Source organism: Fringilla coelebs, assembly GCF_963513975.1.
Source record: "Fringilla coelebs genome assembly, chromosome: 4".
Lineage (NCBI taxonomy): Eukaryota > Metazoa > Chordata > Aves > Passeriformes > Fringillidae > Fringilla > Fringilla coelebs.
This window is the reverse complement of record NC_140032.1, coordinates 68970003-68990646: the sequence shown is the minus strand read 5'-3', so window position 1 is coordinate 68990646 and position 20644 is coordinate 68970003. Positions and strand designations below refer to the sequence as shown.

Genomic DNA, 20644 nt, shown 5'->3' with positions numbered 1-20644 from the left:
ATAGCAGAAGTTTCTAACGGATCAGAAGATGAAGCAAAACATGAAGGTTAACCTACGAATAACCACGCTGGATAGTGGAATTGGATATTAAGGATGGACTTTAAGAAAACCGACCAGGCGCTTAAGTGGTCACAGCTGTGACACGGCCTGAGCCGGGTGTCGCCTCAGGGGTGGTCCGTGCACTGCAGCGGCTGTGCGAACGTGAACTTGACATCTACACTTGAACATCGCCGGCATCCCACAGAAACGGCGGTGCGTTGGCACCGGGATTTCCCTGCGGGAATTGCTCGGCACGGAAGTGACGCGCGGGCGGGAAGTGACGGCGGCGGGAGCGCGGCAGCGCGGGGCCGGTGCGGGCCATGAACAGCCGCCTGCAGGAGATCCGCGAGCGGCAGAAGCTCCGCCGCCAGCTCCTGGCGCAGCAGGTACGGCCGGGAACAGCCGGGGCACCGGGGGCTGCGGGGGCCAGGGCCCGGCACGGCCCGCGGGCCCTGTGCGGGCGGGACTGGGCTGGCCGCGGCGTGACTTTGTGTTTCCCGCTGTGCAGCTGGGGGCCGAGAACGCGGACAGCATCGGCGCCGTGCTCAACAGCAAGGATGAGCAGCGGGAGATCGCGGAAACCAGGGAGACCTGCAGGTCGGTATCGGAGGGCGGTGGCTGTGCAAAACTGGGGGATCGATGGGAGAACAGGCCCGGCAAGTGCCGTGGGATTGCACTCGGTAAAAGGAAATTCAGCAATTTGTCAAATCAGAGCTGCGACTAAGGCGAGTAGGGTCTGGGAGCGGATTGGAAATACAGGCTGATTTTTATTTCTGGTGTAAAAAGATATTGTGTAAGAAAACAGATCTGAACTTAGAATGGGCCGTCTGCTTGGGTCCCAGAGCCTTCATGCTTTTGCTAAGCACAGTTCAGGGCAGTTGAGTTTGAAATTTCTCATGAAACAATGGCTATGTCTCGGACAGAGCATCTACTGCTTATCAGTTCTTACATGTGTGGGAACAGGCTCAGTTTTGTAGACAAACTGCTTTGGGGTAAAACAAGCTGTACCTTTTAGAACAGAAAAACGAGAAATGGAAGGGAATGAGCTTAATTCTGTAGCTATACTGCATTGGTTAAAATAAGGTGTACTTTTGAGAGCATGAAAATGAGAAAGGCGACTCTTTTCAAGAGTTCTATTCTTAGTAAGTTGCGCTGAACTCAAATATACTGAGAGAGGAATAGCTTTTCATGTATGATGTTTTGAAATAGTTTCAAATTTGAAGCACGCAGACAAAGCATGTTATCAAAGATTCCGGAACACTTTTCATTGGAGGCAGAGACTTTCTTATGAGGATTTTTGGCTCTTCATAGGGCTGCTTATGATACTTCTGCACCAAATGCAAAACGTAAATATCCAGATGAGGGAGAAGCTGATGAGGAAGAGATTGAAGAATATAAGGTAAGAAAAAGAGGAAAAAGTTACTTTTCTTTGGTGTTGTGTCTATGAGGTACTTAGAAAATTCGTGTGTATATTAAAAGAAATGTGATGTGTATACATCCTTTAATATGCATGTTTCCCCAGTGGCATCTCCCTTGATGCCTTCTGCTGCAGACGTGTAAGAGAGAGGACATAGATGCTACGTGGTTCTCCTCAGGTGTGACCCAGGTGCATTGAACTGTACAGTCAGCAAACCCCGGTGTGTGGAGGCTTAATTAGCGCTGCTCCTAGGAGGAGGCAGGCCTAGGAGTAAGTGCCCCCAGGGAATAGCACTGAGCCATGGCTGGCTGTGGGACGAAGCGGTAAAATGTGTGTGTGCTTGGGGAAACACAGAAAGAATCTTGACCAGAATTTCATTGTGTCAAAAGAAAAGTTGTGCAGTTAGCAGCAGGCACAGGCCATGGGCTGAGACAAGGGAGGCTGAGAGTGTCTTCTGGCCCATTTGTGCAGTGCCAAGGAATGCACTTGTGGATGCGTGGAAGAAACGAGATCATGAGGGAATTGGAAGTAAGAGGCTTGGTTTGGGATGTTCTTTTAAGTGTCCAAAATGTCCAGGAAGTGTTAGGTTACAAAAGACAAACCAAAATACCTCCATGGTCATTGAAGTGTCAAACTCTCATGCCCTTCACTTTTCAAATGCTCATCCCAAAGCTATGTGACAGCTTTCTCCTCGTGTGATGTTTTGGCCAAGATAAGAGATACAAAGAGCTTAAACAAAGGCATTATTATGATACAGCTGTCTTTATGATTTGGTTTGGAATCTGGTTGCAGCATATGTCCCCCTCCCTTTTATGTCCTAATAACCTTGTTTCTGTGGTTAAATCAAATCAATGTCAGTGTATTTATGAAATAGTTCAGTGTCTGCTGTTCTCTTGGATGAAATAGTAACTTTTTAAATACAAAGCCTTTATCATGTCACATTTGTGTTCAGGTTTGTAAATCTTCCTGTAATAATGTCTACCTTTTATGGTACTAAACCAAAAAGTTAATGTATGACAGGATGGGTTTTGATGGTTGATTTTGGAAGTCTCTCTGTGAAGGGGCAGACATTATTTTTAACATGATAAGTGTTAGTCTGTATATCCTGTTTAGTAAAGAAATTGTCACCATGAGGTAGACTGCTGTCTGTGAACCAGTGTTTTTATTCTTGCATTAGTGATCAGTGAATATCAATTAATTTTACTTCTTCACCAAGTACATGGTTAAAGAACTAGATTTTTATTACTTATAAAGTATATGTGGATAAGTTACTTGGGTTGGCAAAGTACACGAATCTTATCATTGAGATTTTCTTAATCATTGTGGAGAAGACTTACCCTGAGGTGAGCTGTAACCATTTGCAAGTGGCCAGACTTTTTCTATGTTTTTGAAATTGAAGAATATTTTAATAACAGTAGCTCAGACAAAATTCAGTCGAGCAGATGAACAGACTTAAGAAACTTGAAACCATACAGTAGAACATCTATTGTGGAGTCATCAGCTGTTTCCTGCAGGCATTTCTAATTCTCTATTGGCAAGGAGATAAGAACAGTAACATTCCATCTGCATTTTCCTGAGCTCCCTGAGCCTGCTTAAATTTAGTCTTCTAATATGAACTCATACAAAAATCTGGATCCTTAAGGTGTCAAGCCTTAATGTATCATGTTTAATGCAACTCAGACAAAAGCAATAATAGACTTAACTAGAACTGTTGTGGACAAGTTTTGCAAGTTTGCCAGTTCTGTTTGGAAAATCAGAGGTATTTCTGATGTGAAGGGACTTGTGTCTATACCCCTGACTTGCAGTCTTGGGTTCTAGGTGATGGGATCAGGTAAGTCTTCTGAAATTATTTAAAATTTTTGTGCCCTGATTTCACATTTGGTGGAAATGAACGTACCCTCAAACCTGTGTGAGAGCAGTTTCTAGGATAAAAGGTGAAGTATTTTACTTTTCTCAGCCATGTAGGAACGTCTGATGCGGAAAAAAGAAAAAAAGCAATGTGTTTTAATTTTGGTGGGTTTTTTTTAATTTCTGTGTGTCTGTTTCTTGGCTTTTCTGTAGAATAAGTGTGAATTTATAGTGGTGATTCTTCATAAGGCTCAGGCTGATGTGAGAACAAAGGGCAGCGCTGACTTCAGTCTGGCAGCTTGACTCTGGTCTTGGAGCCTGGCTCTGCCTTGCCAGCCTTGGGAGGTTGGTGATAGGGAAGAGATGCACAATTGGAAAAATGGATAATGGATATTTTAAAGTCAGAAAGTTCAGTTGTGGTTTTGGAGAGCTGCTCAATTACTCCTTTCTTGTGGAATTGTAACTGTTGTCCCAGGGTTAGTTGAGCTTCCTGGTCTCTACTTGGAAGTGAGATACAGTGGGATTAGAGTCTGCTGCCACTGTGAGGCTTTTCACCACCCTCTGGGAGCTGTGAGTGCTGCTCCACTTGTTGCCTTGCCCAGGTGATTTGACTCCATTGTTTGAATCTGTATGAGTGTCTGATGTGTGGAGTACAAAACCGCTTGTGGTTCTGTTTTGATGTCCGCCAGCCCAATTTGAGACTGCCGTGTTCTACTTTGTTGGTGCAAGCAGAGACCTGCGGGCTTGGGATGCTTCCATGCCATTGTTGTGGAGGCTGAAGAAAGCTTACATTGTTGAATCATGGATTCCATGTATCTCCAGTCGTTTGAAACAAGCTATGTTTGAATATTGTGGGGCGTTTCTGTTTCTCTAACTCAGCAACTCTATAGCAGATGCTTTGGAAAACCCAGATAATTAACGTACAGGAGCCTAGTATCTTGTGTTACTGCTGGTGTCATTCTGTCTCTGCTGTGACTGTGTCCTTTCCCTTTGAAAGTTGGTGGTGTGGGCTTGTTTGTGGCCTCAAGACTCTTTTTAAACCACTTACAAAGGCATCAAGAGAACTGGCATCACTCAGGTATCTTAACTGGTACTTGTCATCAAAAGGACAAGATTTAGAGAAAGATTAAAGAGGGAATCAGGTGTGACTTATGATGGCATAAGCAGTTTTTAGTAAAACTCAAACTTTTGGCTTTTTTTTTTGGCCTGAATAACTTGCTGGTGCTTGTCGGTACATTTCTTTTCCTTGCAAACACTCTTGCTGTTTCTGATTGTAATCTTTTTTTTGATCTGGTTAGACAAGCAAAAAGACTGTGTATCTCTAAGTTCATCACCTGAATAGGGAAGGGGAAGCTGTGACCTGTTTATCACATCAAGCATTTCAGAAGTCAGTCCAAAGCTTCACCTTGGAAATAAGAGAAGTTTACTTGAAGATGTCAACATTTAGAGGGATCAAAATTGGGAGGGACAACACTTAATTTTTTTTCTGCATTCAGACAGCTTATGTAGCATAGGGGAAATACAGCTGTAATAATATGGCAGATGTTACCAATTTAGTAGTTCTTCAATTGTACTTCTGTGTTCTATAAATCTATATAACTGGGTTGATCCAGGATCAGTGGGAAGGCAGAAAGTGATGTGAAGTGAGTCTCTCTTGAGTTTCTGTTCTCTCTGCGTTCTGTGTTGGATGTTCAGAGTATGTCGGTGTAACAGACCCCTGAGTCCCAGAAATCAGCTGAATGAACAGCTTGTGGCTCTCTAGATAGTTTTAATGTAAATTCTGGGGCTATAGAAGAGAAATGTTCAAGTTACATTTAAGGGCAGTCCAGATGCAGTACTGACTTGTACCATGAGCTATTTTTTCAAAGTGTGGACTTTGCTAAGGCTGGGAAATAAGAGATGACTGTGTGGATATAAATGCTCAGAAGTTCTGCTGCAGAATAATATCAACAAAATACATACTTTCAGTCCAAAGCGTGAAAGTTTTGTGGGACAAAAATGTAAAGCACTGTCAGGGCCTGCCAGTGAAAGGGTTCTTACTTTTTTCTTCTTTCAAAGGCCTTTCCCAGTAACACTCCTTGTTAGTGAGAGAGGTACAGACCTTTTGGGAAATAGGTAATTTTTTTTCCCCACTCAAACACTGGAGCTGGATCTGTTGTTTGTAGACAGTCCCCTTCTCCTTGTGATCTGCTTCTTAAGGAAAGGACAGAAACAGCTTGATCTTTTGTGCACTCTTGTAATACCTGCTTTATTTCCAAGGATGAAGTAGAGCTGCAGCAAGATGAAGAAAACCTGCCCTATGAGGAAGAGATTTACAAAGATTCCAGTACCTTTCTCAAGGTGAGCTGCTTTTGTAATTGGAAGTGTAGTCGAAGCTGGCCTAGTTGTCCTAAACTGTTTCTGCAACTGATGGGATCTGAAATACAGCTTTAAAGGCTGAAGTAGTGTCTTGGAACTCACAGGTACAGAAGTTGTCTGTGACAGATCTGACTGTAACTGGTGTTTGCATCATTCTGAGACACCTCGCAATGGGCTCCAGGAATGGTGGGCCTGGTTTGGAGCTAAAAGGATGGTCTTGACCAGTGGAAATTATAAGGGCATGTCGAAAAGATAATCTGCTCCTTTCTCATCTATCAGACTAGCACATACAACGTGTCTGTGTATGTCCAGTTATCTCTTGTTGCTCTTGCTGAACTTCTTCTTATTCTCCAGGGCACTCAGAGCTTAAATCCACACAACGATTACTGCCAGCACTTTGTGGATACAGGACACAGACCCCAGAACTTCATCAGAGACGTTGGTATGTCACAGCCAGGAACTGTTTGAAGATGACTCATTTGATTCAATAGCACTTCTTTTTCTTCCCCTTGTGTAATTCCCTACAGTTTCTGAGAAGTGTAGATACACAAACTCTTACTATTTTTTTTTTTTTTTTTGTCTCAGAGTGCATACATATCAGTATAGGCTTCTGCATGAATGGTTTTATTTTCAGTTACTTAGGAGGTCATTATTGCCAAGACTGTTCTTACCCTTGGTTTTACTTGAAAGTATTTCACCAGGAAGATTTTTTTTCCAACCTAAGCTATTTTGATTTCAGAGAGTAGATGAGTTTAATGAGGACATCTTAAAACCTCTGGCAATTTACAGTTCAGCTGTGTACTGGGCTGTGTTGCCTCTTAAGCATGTAAAGTATGGGAAATAATGACATTTAAGTTAGGAAGCAATATGGATAATCTTTCTCAGCTAAATTAGGTAACCTCTGACAGCTTCTTAGAATGCCCAGGTGTAGAGGACGTTGCCTTTCGAGTTTACATGTATCCAGACATAGCTTACTGCTGAAATGATGCTGCACTGGGCCTGAACTTAAACTTGCTAAAACTAAGGCACGGTTTGGTCATGTTTCCCAGAATAGGTGCCTGGCCTTTGGTTTCTAAAAGGAGCAGGACATCTCCCTCTGCAGTTTTATGCAACAGTTCTCTTATCAAGTGTAAGATTGCCAAGGCAAGGGGGTTGTGTTTTTAAATGACAGCCCAAAGAGGTTTGATTTGCCTCCAGAGACTTTTAGTTTATTCTTCTCTATTTTTTGTGAATGGTTCTGTGAAATGTACCTGGATGTTTTTAAGAAAAATGGGCTGTTTTGACTCAATTGGATCTTTATGTCAAAAGCCCTTGCCTTCACAGTTATGTACTTGAGGCAGTTCTGCACTCTTCTTGAAAATGAGTATGGAGAAACAGCAGCCCCTGTTGTGTGCCATGACTGCTGTGTAACAGATGGGGAAGGGACAGGACAAACAGGCAGGTGTTGGTGTGGAGATGAACACAGCAGCAGGGCCAGAGCCTTTAACAGGGCTGAGCTGTGTCAAGCTGTAGATTGGTGAGCACACGTTTTCTACACCATGAGCACAACTCTGCTGAGGTGCTATGTGTTAGTGCACGTGGCCCAAAGAAAAACAAGTGGTTCTAAGAGAACATCCAGCTGTATCTTTTTGATGTTGCTGTTGGAAAAGAGGGAGAGACCTGTGAGTCTGTGTTTGGTTAGTTTGAGGGTTTTTGATTAAAAATTGTTTTGCGTCTATTGCTTAGCTGTTGCTGCCCAGGGGTATTCAACTAACCATGGCTGGAAGCAGCATAGTGGTGGAAACTGGGAGAACAGCATAGCTTTAAACTGTTACATATGTAAGGAAAAGGATGAAAGTAACTTTTGAGAGATTCATGCAGAAGTGGCAAGAGATAATAAAGGTTAGGTACTGAGAACTTCACTTTTATCATTGCATTCCTAGGACTGGGACTTAAGAAGTTTGAATTAAAATAAAGAGAGAGATGAAGGGTTCGTGGGTTTGGGTGAAGTTTCCCCCCCCCAATTTATTAGTACCATTCCAAGTTGTACTTTTAAATGAACGTGAAGCTGAAGCCTTTTAAGTAGCTCCTACTTAAGTTGAAGTGATTCTGCTTGGGAAGCAGGAACCCTGTTGGTTTATGCTGAACCTTCTGCTGGCAGTAGCAAACCCATTGTCTCTAAGGGAGAATGAAATATACTTCAAAGTATATTTTCTTTTTTACAACATTTGCTGCAAAAGATCTAACGAGGGTTCTGTCCTTTGCATTCTGTGCGCATGAAAGGCGGGAACATTGACATCATAAAGCTAAATGTAGGAGCATGTGTTCCGATCTTGATGACTGCCACCACAGCACCAAATCTCAATGTGAGGGTTGCCTCAGGGAACCAGCCACACCCCAGGTGCCACTTTGGAAACAGTCGTCAAAGATTACACAGACTGCTGTGAATTAATGTTAATTAGATCTTAATAGAAATTTACGGGTGGGGGAAAACCAAAATAACTTCTTTCATCATCCTGGCACTTCCAGTTTAAATGAAAGGTTGTTTCCTTCTGGTAACAGGAGTTGTGAATTCCCGATCCACTGTAGTGTTCCAGAGAAGATCAGAGCATAGACACTGCATCAGTTACAGCCCTGGTTAGCTGGGTGAGGGCAGGAGGCTTTTGTCAAGTACTGAATGAAAAACTGATCTAAAGGGTTTGCTTTGTTCTAACAAAAATTAAAATGAGGCTAAGTATTAACATTTGGACCTATTCAGAATACTGGACAATGCTTAATTGATAGAGATTTACTCTGTTAAGTAGTTGTTAACTTCATGTTTTCTTCTTCTTAGGCTTAGCAGATAGGTTTGAAGAATATCCAAAACTTAGAGAGCTCATCAGATTGAAGGATGAGCTGATATCTAAATCTAACACTCCTCCCATGTAAGTGTTCTTGTGGAAAATGCCTTTCTTCTCCAGACCTGTTTGAAGTTAGCTGTCTGCTTTGCAAATCTCTATCTTCAGCACCTGCTTAGAATTTACATTTTCTCTTTCTGTTTGTGTATACAAATGGATCAATTGAAGTGTAGAATAAGATCACTCTGGGGTTGTTAGTTTAATCTAGATGTTTAATACAGTGTATAAACCAGTTTTTCTTTCCAGTTTGTGATTATTTATAGTCTCTAAAGCTTTGATTTTTTTAAGATCAAATTGTCAACTGATATGGCTGAAGGCTTTAATTTGGAAGCTAAGAGAATATCATGTGGTGGTGAATCTCACGTTATCATGTGGTTTATAATGACAAGAAGAGCTTTAAAAAAATTGCCTCTTAATATAACCTTAGCTTTTCTTGTAGCAGCTGGTTTTTGTATAGTGTTCAGCTATTATCTCAGTGTCCATCAATCACATGATATTTTGGAGTTGAAGACAAAAATGTTTAGGCTGACTGAAAGTCATTTGTCCTTGTTTTTGCTGAATGTCAGACACAGCCTCAGTGTGCAGCGTGTAACTCCAGAGATTCAGACCTCTCTGAACTTAACCTTATGCTTGTCATGTGCAGTAATCTTGATGTGTACCACAGAAATCCACCTTATTTAATGATAGTCACATAAAACCCTATGAAATAGTTGTCTCAACAATTGAGTGCAAACTGCAAACTCAACCTGCTCTTTTAAGCTAGGCATGTGTTTTGGTGATAAAGTACCAAAGGGGGGAAAACCAGTAATCAAATGCTGCCTTCTGACAACACCAAGTACACATGGAATCTTTCCCACACACTTTTTGAGAAGGGGAAGGTGGTGGTCTATTGATCAGCTTTACTAAAGTTAAAGGAATTTAAGGGAGGGCAGTGTAACTTTTTGGTAGTGATAGAGCACTGAGTGGTGCGCAGGTGTGAAGGAGAGTCATAAGAGTGTGTGTGAGCATGTATTTAATAGAATGGGGGGGGAGAGGGAGGGATTCTGCTTGGTAGGGGAATAGAGAAATACATGTATACTATATAAAAAGTAACAATGTTTCCAGTATTTAGAATCTTTGGAATAATTCTGAAAATATGCCACTTTCCTAGTTAGCCAGGCAGTGTGTGTTTGCTTCTGAAATGTTTATGTTTCCTCCTATTATAGTCCACGGGTGTACAGAAAGTGCAGTGAGTCTGCACTAGGTATTGTTGTGCAGTCTGCACAGGCATCTGTTTCCTGTTTGCTAAGTTAGAAGCCTAAAAACTGTTCATTAAAGACTACTTAAAAACCACAATGCAATAGCATCCAGCCTCGATTAAGTGAGCATGTGTAATGGATCTCCTCTGGATTGAGAGCATTTGAGATGTACAAGCCACCCAGGAGGCCCTGCTCTTAACTGGCTGCACAGAAGTGCTGTGTGGAGTGTAGTTCTCAGGCCACTGTTGCACCTTGTCTGATGCAGTCTGGCATCTTCTGTTTAAACAGGTATTTGCAAGCAGACTTGGAAGCCTTTGATATCAGGGAACTGAAGTCCAAATTTGATGTGATTCTCCTGGAGCCACCATTGGAAGAATATTACCGAGAGACTGGCATTACTGCCAATGAAAAATGCTGGACCTGGGATGATGTAAGTACCTGTTTTGCTGTGAAGAACATCTCGTACATTTGTTTAAGCAAACAGCTTCAGGGTGTAATTTATTAAATACAACTTTTTGTTCCCTCTGAGCCTGGCTGAAAACTTGAACCTAGTCATAATGGGTTTTCTCTCTGCCCTTACCTTCACTGAGCTTTCTCTTTGATTTGTGGCCGTTGAAATGCTGAATGTCTTGAATTGAAAAGATTCCCTTGTTTCTTGAAATTCTTGAGATTATTAAGACATGTTTTTTAATATGCTGGTCTTCCAGTAAAAAGTGCAGGTTAGTTTGCTTTACTGACATTCCTCCATTCTCCAAGTATTGATTGCGTAGGAAATTTTGATGGTCAAACCAGTAATAACCCCTAGAAACTTAACAAAATAGATAAACCTCACTTGAGGAAGTCTTTCTCTTGTATTTATTCAAAAATGGTGCCTGCCAGTGCTGCCTAGGAAAAAAACATTCCATCCTAACAGAAAAACTAGAGTGTGGGAGGCAGGACTCATCTTCCTAGTGTGGAGTTACATCCTCCTAGAATGGCTCCTACTGCATTATTTTTCCTCGGAGTGGCATTGAATGAAGCTTGATTTGATGTGTTAGCAAGTTAGAGATGAATCTTTTCAGCTTGTGATGACTAACAGATGCTTAGCATCCGAAGTTCTTTCATCTTGAATGTTACTCATTTGCCATTGTTGAACCGCTGTTCTCATAAATTCTGGCTGCTTTTCCTGAAAGTAGAAATGGAGAGAATGTCTTTCCTATTTACTGAGTTTTGTAGAACGTCTTCACAACCTTCATGTAAGTACTTAGAGAGAGGAAAAGAAACAGAGTACTGTTGCTTTTGTATTACATATTTTTGCTGACAGTGGAATGATAAAACAAAGCAGAGATTTGAGGAGGAGACCATATGGGTTGTATTGGCCTTTTAAGTCTAGAATTTCTTATACAGGTAGAATTTCTGTTGGTGATGGTTTCATCCCAGCCAGCAGCCCAGCCCCAGGCAGCCGCTCACTTACTCCCCCACCAGTGGGATCAGGGAGAGAATTGGAAGGGTAAAAGCTGGACAACTCAAACCTTGAGCCAGACAGTATAGTGGGAAAGCAAACGCCATGCACACAAGCAAAGCAAAACAAGGAATTAGTTCCCTGCTTCCTTTGGGTGGCCCCCAGCTGTGCTTCCTGATGGTTTCTGTGACAATGCCTCAAGATTTAGTATTCTTCCTGATGCAACTGGTGATTTGTATTTAATTCAGGAATGCTTTTATTGCTCTTATTATTACTAGATCATGAAATTGGAAATTGAAGAAATTGCAGCCCCAAGGTCATTTGTGTTTCTGTGGTGCGGCTCGGGCGAGGGCCTGGATCTCGGCCGAGTGGTAAGATGTTGTTTTAATTCAATTTATCAGGGACAGGCTTAAGAGTTTATTTTTATCTTTGACTTTTCCCTGTATAGAATTCTCAGCCCTAACTACTGAGGGATGTTTTGTTACTGTGTTAGAGGATATGTGATTTTAAATGGCATTAACTGGTTACATACTGTAAATGTCCAGCTGAGTCATTGACTATGTGAGGAAGCATAATTCCTTGGGGTTGTGGTTTGGATGTATGTGTGTTGACAGAGGAGCAGGTTGCCAAGTTACAATTTTTTAACGGAAGCCTCAGTAGTTTTCTGGCAGAAATGTTCATTCTAGGAGAAGGGTCCTACTGCTTCATAAATTGAGATACAATTGTCATCTTTCTGTATGCCAGGGAAATGCTGCTCGTCTTGGGCATGCTGCACTAAGAATTCCCAATTGGCTCCTGCAGTGCTAAAACATTCTTCATGTAGTTCAAGCAGTGCTTTCCATGAAAACAATTCACAGACAGCTGTTTAAGGGCAGCCTGTTTAAGGCAGATTACTGATCTCTTTGCTTTGGCTGTTTTCCAGTCTGAAGTTGGCCAGATAGACTGGGTTTAGTCATAGACAGGTGTGTAGTAGCTGGGCAGTCCTTGAATAAGAGAAGTCAAGGGCCTGAGTGAGTGTTCAGTTCAGGTCACTTGATGTTTTTTTGTAGCGTGAACTTTTTAATTTGTTTATAACATTTAGTGTCTGCGCAAGTGGGGTTACAGAAGATGTGAGGACATTTGCTGGATTAAAACAAATAAGAACAACCCTGGCAAGACCAAGACTCTAGACCCCAAGGCTGTCTTCCAAAGAACCAAGGTAAAGGATTGGCTCCATCTCTCCTCTGCTTCCATTCTGTCTCTCTGTGCTGATGACACAGCCAGTGTTGGTGACAGGCTTGTGAGAAAGCCAGCAGGAGGACTTCCAAGTTCTGTTCTGCAAAGTGTATTTTATGGAACTAGACTTAGCAATAGAATTTGACTAAAGTCAATGTCAAAAGAAGTCTTTTAAATCTGTAGATTTTAACTGAATCTATTAATAAAAAACAACTATAGAAGATTGGCTATTGGTTCTAAAAGCACACCAAGTGTGCACCCAGAGTTTGGACCAAAGAGAAGCCTGGGGGAACCAGAGCATCTCCTGCCTTCCTGGAGGTGGTTGTATAGCACAAGTGACACAATGGGTCAGCTTGGTTTAAACCAAACTTTTTTGTTAAGATGCTTTGTGGAGGATGTGTATTGAAGGACGTGCAGAGAAAAAAAAGTGTTCTGGTTTGTGACTCAAATGTCTGTTGACCAGAAACTTAGAGAAATGTAAATGGGACTCATAATTAGTTTGAGTATATGTGAGTGTAACTGGAAGTTTTCAGTGAACCTTGAGACTCCTTCCTCATTCATTAATCATTCATTAGCATTAAACATCCTCAAGCCTGTCTCAAATTGGGCATTGTTAGGAGTATAAACTTCCCTTTAGGATATCTGGAATCTTTCTTTGACTTGCATTTACATTACTCTGAAGTTTGTTTGAAAGTGTGTTGTATTAGTCACAAATATTTAAAAGTATAAATGTTGTGTGTTTCTTGTGTATAGTATTGCAAATATGTGCAGTTTTCTCATGAGGGCAAGGTTAAAACTAACACAGGAGGATTTGAGGGGACTTTATGTCTTTGTTTAGCACAGAAAAATAGTTTCTGGTATGGGGGAATTCCTGTGTTTATCGAGCAAGAGTTGAGCTGAGGTCACTGTTTGTGATAAACACTGAAAATGGAGTGAGTTTGCTCTGACTAAACAAACACTGTTGCAAGCTGTGTTTGCCAGTGTTTAGAGCAGCAAATGTGTTCTGTTGTGTTTGGCTGAGGCATCTCTTCAGGGATGCTCGGTGCTGTGCCACCTGTCAGAGAATCCCAGTATTTGTGAGTGACATCCCGTGTGGTATGGAAGTACAAGGTTTGGGATAGTTCTCCTAAGGGCTGGACTGAGGAGGCTTGGTTTGGTGGGTCATTTGCTTAGCAGTATTCTGCCTTTGCCTTCGGTAAATTCTAGGTGCAAACCTGTGTTGCATGAGTGCAGTACCATCTGCGTAGATTTGACAGGTCTGATGTTGTGCCTTTCATGTTTACCCACTAACTCTGCAAACCCTTTCCAAAATTCAGGAATGAATACATTATCTTGTCTGTGACTGTTTCCTGAGCCATCTGGTGGCGCTTAGTGAGTCAGAGCACTTGAACCCAGGGAACATCGCTCATCCAAGGTTGATATTCCCAGAAACAGAGCTCTGAAATGAGTATGTAGGAGGCTCTTTTCAGCCTGGAACAGTCCTCATTCATGGGTGCCACATATCACTCGCTCAAATTGGTCTGCAGTGTTGTAGAAGGAAGGAAACCGATGCATGTTACAGCTCCAGAACACTTGTAATGCTGGTGAGCTGCCTGAGAGTGTGATAGTGTTGAGGGGATTTATGCAGTAATATCTTCTAGAAAGGAATCTGAGGGGAATTCTAAGGGTCACTTTAATAACAGAGGTACAGTATGAAAAAGTACATATTATTTCTGCTGCTTGTTTCATGACTGAAATATTTTAATGTTATTATATGAATAAAGCTAGGATCAGAATGCTAAGACAGGTATTAATAATAATTAATAACCACTCCTTGCTCTTGCCACACGTTTTTTTCTTTTGCCTTGTGGAGACTTCTCAGCCTTTCCAGCCTAAAGTTCTGTAATTGAAGAAGTCCACGTAGCTGACTTAAGCCTTGATTTGAGTTTTACCACTTCATAGTGGAGTTTATCAAGCTTTAGCCTAAAGTACAGCTTTGCTTTGTTCTCATCTGGCTCCTTTCATGGCTCCCGCTTTTCTGCTCTAGTTCTTGTTTCAGACTTTTCTCTCCTGTAAGAGTTGCATGTGCTTAGAACTGTCCCTGCTGTCCCTTGCGCTCACCTGGCGCAGCAGTAGGTGTGACACGTGACAGCTCTGTGTGTCTGCAGGAGCACTGCCTCATGGGCATCAAGGGCACCGTGCGCCGCAGCACCGACGGAGACTTCATCCACGCCAACGTTGACATCGACCTCATCATCACTGAGGAGCCTGAAATTGGCAACATAGAGAAACCTGTGGAGATTTTTCACATCATTGAGCACTTCTGCCTCGGGCGACGGCGGCTTCACCTCTTCGGGAGAGACAGCACAATTCGACCTGGTAACCGCTATGTTGTTTTTGATCAAACAGTAAAATTCATTTCAGGGTCCTAAAGAGGTTTCCTGATGTATGTCACAGGACAGACAGCAGATCTGAAGGAAATAGTTTTTTGGTGTATGTGAAGATCTGTCAGTCACAGAAGTGTTGTTTAGAAAGTTTATGAGAACTCTCATTTCTATAATTTTTCCAGAAGAGAGATTTTTGCCTACCAATATTTTTGCCTATCTATGTGTTTAATTCATTGGTGAGCATAACAAAATCCAGATGAGATTCCTTTTCTCCCATATGTTTATGGTCCTCAGAAAAGTGATTTCTTTTTCCTACTGATTTTCAATCCATGTGAGCTTAGTGCTCTTGCCTGTCTCTGAAGTCACAGTATCTCACAGCAGGTACTGCATCTGGCATGATGCAAGAAGTACACGGATCAGGACACATTGTTCAGGTATTCCTTCAGTGCTGCTGCCAGGGGATTCTGTGTGTCAGTGTCTCACAGTCAGGTGACTCTGGTAGACTTGAGTTTTTTTTAAAAACACTGTTGTGGTGTAAGTACAAGTAAGAAGAAGGGGTAGGGGTTTGTGCAAGCACAGTGTGAATGTTGCCACAGCCATGTGCAATAAAACATTAAAAAAAAAAAAAGGAGAACAAGCCCTTAGAAATACCCAAAAACACTGAATCTTAACTTTGCAGCAGCTCTAGAGGTGACTTTTCATTCTATTCAGTGCCACTGATGTGTAGGTGAGTGTTTCTCCCTGTCACTTGAGTGTTCATTTACTGGGAGAAGTTTCGCTGGGGCCTTGGAGCGTGAAGTTTGTTGTTGCTTCTGCTCACTGTGGTTTTGTTCCCAAGGTTGGCTGACGGTGGGACCCACCCTGACAAACAGCAACTTCAATGCGGAAACGTATTCCTCGTATTTCACGGCTCCCAACTCCCACCTGACCGGCTGCACCGAGGAGATCGAGAGGCTGCGGCCCAAGTCCCCGCCACCCAAGTCCAAGTCCGACCGGGGTGGGGGTGCTCCCAGGGGAGGAGGAAGAGGAGGGACTTCGGCAGGACGGGGAGAAAGGGGCAGGGAGAGGAACAGAACCAACTTCCGCGGTGAGCGGGGTGGCTTCAGAGGGGGCCGTGGAGGGACCCATCGAGGGGGCTTCCCCACCCGCTGAGGAGGTGACGGCTGCTTCCCCTGCCTGCGCCTTGTCTGGGAATCTTTCCTGTAGTCTTGTTTTTCCTACAGTGAATTCCTCTGGGGACTCAAGCTAGATGACTTTTACAAGTGTTTTTGGCGCACGCCATTCCAGACGGTCGGCCTTGCAGTCTCAGCCCCTCACCTGGGCACGTCCTGCACGGGCAGCACTGAGCTCAGAGCAGAGAGCACCAGCCCTTCACACCATGGGTAGGATGGAAATTACCCCCTTGCTCTCCACTTAGGACCCTTGCAAGGTGGAGACTTCTTTTTCAACTTCATTTTCTCCAAAATAAGGATTCCTCCTCCATCGCTGGAGGTTTGGCTTTGGACTGACTTGCGTTAATATGATGGAGCGGGCATGAAATGCAGTTCTGAATTGCATGGCCACAGCAGACTTGCTGTCTGTGTCTGTACTGACACCTATTTTAACTTCTCTGAAACCAAGGAGCAAATGAAATAAATAGAATTCTATTTTTTCTTATTTGGTTTAAACTTCCCAAATTATTCCTGGGAAGTGGAAGAGGTTAATTTTTAATCTGTGATGTATATGCACTCACCTGTCCTGTCACTAGTGGGGAAAGTGGTAATTCTGTGCAGCTGTGTGTTGTCCTTCCTGGAAAGCACCGAGTTGTGCATTTATGTGCGGCCCAGAAGTTGTGCCCAGCTCTGGGCTGCTCCTTGAGTGGGGATTTTCCCCCAGTGTGTGTCTGTAACACCTTGTTCCTTGGGAGGGAAGCGCAGTGTCACTGCAGAGCGGTCCCAGAGACCTTGCTGGAGGGAGGATTGCACCCCGGAGGGGGTGTGAGTGTGTGATCTCTGACGCAGGGGGCCCTGAGGGAACGAGTGCTGCCTTTCCCTGAGGGTGTTGCACACGTTTGAGAATGGCTCTTGCTGATCCAGTGCAGTGTGGAAAGAAGTGACCCCCTTCCCTAGGTACCGTGTCCGTTTTTAGCAAAACCACAACTCTGAGCTTCTTGTGCAGTTCTTGTAGGCTGTACAAGCCTGGCTTTTGATGTCTCAAGGTCTTAGGTGTGGGTTTTGGAAAACTGGCATTTAAGTCTGAATATTTCTCCTGAAGCTCAGCTTTTAAATAACTGTCCTGTAAAGTAGTGGATTATTAAACATGTTTATCAAAGCTGATGTTTAAATATCTTTCTTAATATTTTGTGTGTTTGTTGTCCTTGAGGTTTTGTAATTGCTAAGTGGTTTCCTCTGTGCTGTTGTAGACAGGAACTGTTCTTTTGATTTTGAAGAATTTGATGGGCTGGGGAACTCCCTGGCTTTGGTCATGTTTAGCAGGGGATTGCTGTAGTGCCAGTGGAAACTGCCTGTTGTTTACAGCTTGTTTCTTCCTCTGCCATGTGTGCATATCTGTAGAGTGACTGGGTTTGGGAAGGGCAGTTTTAAAGTTGATGTTAAAGTTGAGGGGAGTTATAAAGTTGATGGTCAGTGGTGAAGTCCGCCACGGGCCATATGGAACGCACCTGTGAGAGAAGGTAATTGCACTAGTAGGGAGACTTTTTTTGGTGTTTTTTGTCCTAATTATGTTGTTATTTGAAAAGTAAAGTCATTTTATCTTAGGACCACTGCTTTTGTGCAAGGGAAAAATCTTTTTTTTGCCTTTCAATGAGTAGAAAACATTAATTTCCATTTCCCCATTTTAATTACATGCCCAATACTGATAGTTCAGCAGTTGAGCTGCTCTTAACATAGACATAGGCTAAAGGGAAGAGGAGGGTCAAAAACTATTGGATCTGAAGTGCTTCTGTATTAGTTTGCGGTGCTGCTCAAGACTTCCCTGACTGAGCAAAGTGGTGGAGGTTTCTTGGTTCTTCCCGTCAAAGCAGAAATAGCTCAATAACTGTAAGGAAACAATGAATAGTACTGCAGCGAGTGTTAGATTGGAGCTGTCTGGATGGGCCACCTTGGCCTGCAAAGCCTGATGTCCATGTTGTTAATGAGCAGCTGATGGAATGTTTTAATAGAGGTTAATGGACAAGGAACTTCACCTCTGCACTTGTCCTCCATGAAAAGGAACACTGCCCCTGCTCATCTGAAGGTGGAATTTCAGCAGTGACAGACTGACAAAGGCTGTACAGGTAAGGCAGTGGCACAGGGCTGTGCACTCCCAAATCTTGGTCCATGTCCTTGTGGGGACAGACCTGAGACGTAGGAAGTACTGCAGTGAGACACAGTCCCACACACCCCATTATACAGGAGGAAAATTGGGCCATTTTCTCAGTCACTGGGATCTGGACCATATAGAAACGGTGACCAGAGATGAAAAGCTTTTAACCCATTAGTATTTGTCAGTTAATTTCTCACTTGTAACACTTCCAGAGCAAGAGGAGGATAAGGCTCAGAATCACTGAGCTGATGAGTATCTCATTTGCCACAAGTAAATGACGGCTTTATTTGAGCATGCTCTCCTGGAAGATGAAAAGCCTGGTGAGTTTCTTCCTTTCCACTTTTATTAAATGCATAATGCCTCCAGTCTGGTTTGTGCTGCCTGTCTAGACCTTGTCATGTCTTTCCATTCTGGAGTAGGCTTAAGAGTCCCTGGATTATCTTGCACCCTGTGACTTCAGTGAAGGATTCAACACCTGCACTGACAAGGTACTCAGGATGTGCCAGCATCTGGCTTCAGAGGGAATTTAGGACCCCAGTCACGTGTAGGTCACTGTGTGTAAATCAGCCATCAGCTGGGGAATTCCGTGCACTCTGACAGTGTTGGTTGTAAGAAGCTGGCTGGAATGCTGGTGTGCTGTGCAGGCTGGCTCTCAAGCAGTTTGGAAACCAAAAAACTCCTGTCAGGAAGAGCCACCTTCTCTGTGCACAAAAGGCAGATGACAACTTCTGCAGCCAGGGCAGCCTGGCAGTGCTGCTGGCAGCTGTAGCACCATCCTACCTGTGATTCTTAGGGGCATCTATCAGACATTATGGAATAAATTATTAAAATTATAATAAGTCCTATAGTCCGTAGAGGGGGCAGTGAGGTTTAGCAATAGAGAACTGCTCTTGAATAGAGAGGTCACAGGTAATGCCACGGCATTAGCAACTGCTGTATAAGTAATGTCATTTAAGTACAAAAATGAAGGCACAGGTCAGGGTCCAGCAGCAACACCTTTTTCTACAACTTCCTTGCAGTCCATGCAATGTAAAAGTAAATTAATAAGAATCAATGCCCTATTAAAGAAATGCAGTGCAACAGCAGTCCCCTCTTGCTCAGAGCAGAAAATACCTTTTCCTTATCTGTATTGAGCAGTTTTTTGTCATCTCTGTTTTTCAGCTTCCCCGGTGCTTCCGCAGTGGGCAGAGAAGAGTGGAAGATGAACAATTTCCCAGCACATTCTGCAGCCTGTTCCAAAGACACCACATTGGCAGTTTATTACTGCAGGGTTAACGAGCCTCATTCACACACTGGGGGCTCAGGGAACAGTGGGCACCTCCTGCAAGCTCCTCTGAGAGGTCACAAATTCATCTCCAGGCTCACAACCTGATGGGATAAGCCCCCAGGGAAGCGGAGCCTTTTCTCTCAGGAGGCAGCAGTCCAGCACACAGGTTTGCTGGCTGGGGCATTCCAGCAGCACTTTGTCCAGAGGCAAAAGGAGGAGCTCCTCTCTTGGAGACTTTCCAACTGGACACAAGCATAATGCAACGGGCACCAAAATACAAATACTCAGGTTGGATCAAATTAGAAGGAAATGCAGCTGAACAGAATCATTCCCTTCACGCACACCGGTGTTCCCTACTTCTTCCATCCCTGTAGCAGGTTCCACGTTAAAATCTACACTGCCAAGATGCAGGCACAAATCAGAAATTGCCATGTTCTCAAAATACTCCAACTTTCAAAGCCAGCTGTGGCATTCTGGCAAAACCAGAGGTCTCTCTGCTACGGCAGAAACACGGCTGAAGGCAGCACCTGACTTGTAAAATGGCTGAAATTTCACCCCTGATATTTCAAGAACAATTACTTTTGATCACCAATGACAATTTCTTCAGTTCCTTTGATGAAGAAACCTGCTGGACAACAAAAGATTTCCCAAATACCTGTTTCTCTTGATATGCATCAGGAATTAGTGACATTGCTTTTAATAAAATTTCTAAAGTGTGTATATGTTAACAAAATTTGTTTAATAATCTCTTCATCATGTTTATTACCCCTATTGCTACCCTATTGGTAGCACGTTCTGTCATTAATCTTCCGTTATTATATATTTCTTGGTTTCCATTACTAAACGGTTGTGATCTCACCGCCTGCCCTGGGTCTTGTTTCTGATCCCACTCACGCTTCGAGGGTGGGAAATGAGCGAGCCGCTGCTGGGGCGGAGCTGCCGGCTGGGGTTCTGCCACCCCGGGTCGGCTCTGGGGCTCACAGAGAGACCCAGCGCTGCCTCTGGGGGCTCGGAACTGAGACCGAGCCCTGCAGCTCTGGGCTCGCAGAGGCGCTGGGCTGCCTTTTGGGAGCTCAGAACCAGACTCACTCGATCGATTCTTGGGCGTCACCAAGAGAGGCTGAGGGCTGCGTTGGGAGGGCCTAAGCCCAGCCCAGATGCCGTGCTTTGGTGTGCGGGCCGGGCTCGTTTGGCCAGCGTCAGCCGCAGCCGCTCAGCTCCAGGGCTGCCTTGGGCACAGCCCCGTGCCGGGCTCACCCGGCCCCGTGGAGAGCTC

General features: G+C 43.6%; 1 protein-coding gene across 2 annotated transcripts; it reads left to right on the top strand.

The window, feature by feature from the left end:
- Positions 1-310: 310 nt before the first annotated feature.
- METTL14 (methyltransferase 14, N6-adenosine-methyltransferase non-catalytic subunit) lies at positions 311-19946 on the top strand. Of its 2 annotated transcripts, XM_084203909.1 has the most exons (13): positions 311-425; positions 548-636; positions 1351-1438; positions 5564-5644; positions 6017-6104; positions 8475-8565; positions 10065-10206; positions 11496-11588; positions 12299-12415; positions 14580-14790; positions 15637-18072; positions 18314-18589; positions 19263-19946. In XM_084203909.1, the coding sequence occupies exons 1-11, from the start codon at positions 360-362 to the stop codon at positions 15948-15950; spliced, it is 1380 nt and encodes a 459-aa protein (XP_084060035.1). In that variant the 5' UTR covers positions 311-359; the 3' UTR covers positions 15951-18072; positions 18314-18589; positions 19263-19946. The 2 variants fall into 2 exon arrangements, with proteins under 2 accessions (XP_084060035.1, XP_084060034.1); XM_084203908.1 differs by having other exon boundaries at positions 15637-18589.
- Positions 19947-20644: the final 698 nt, after the last annotated feature.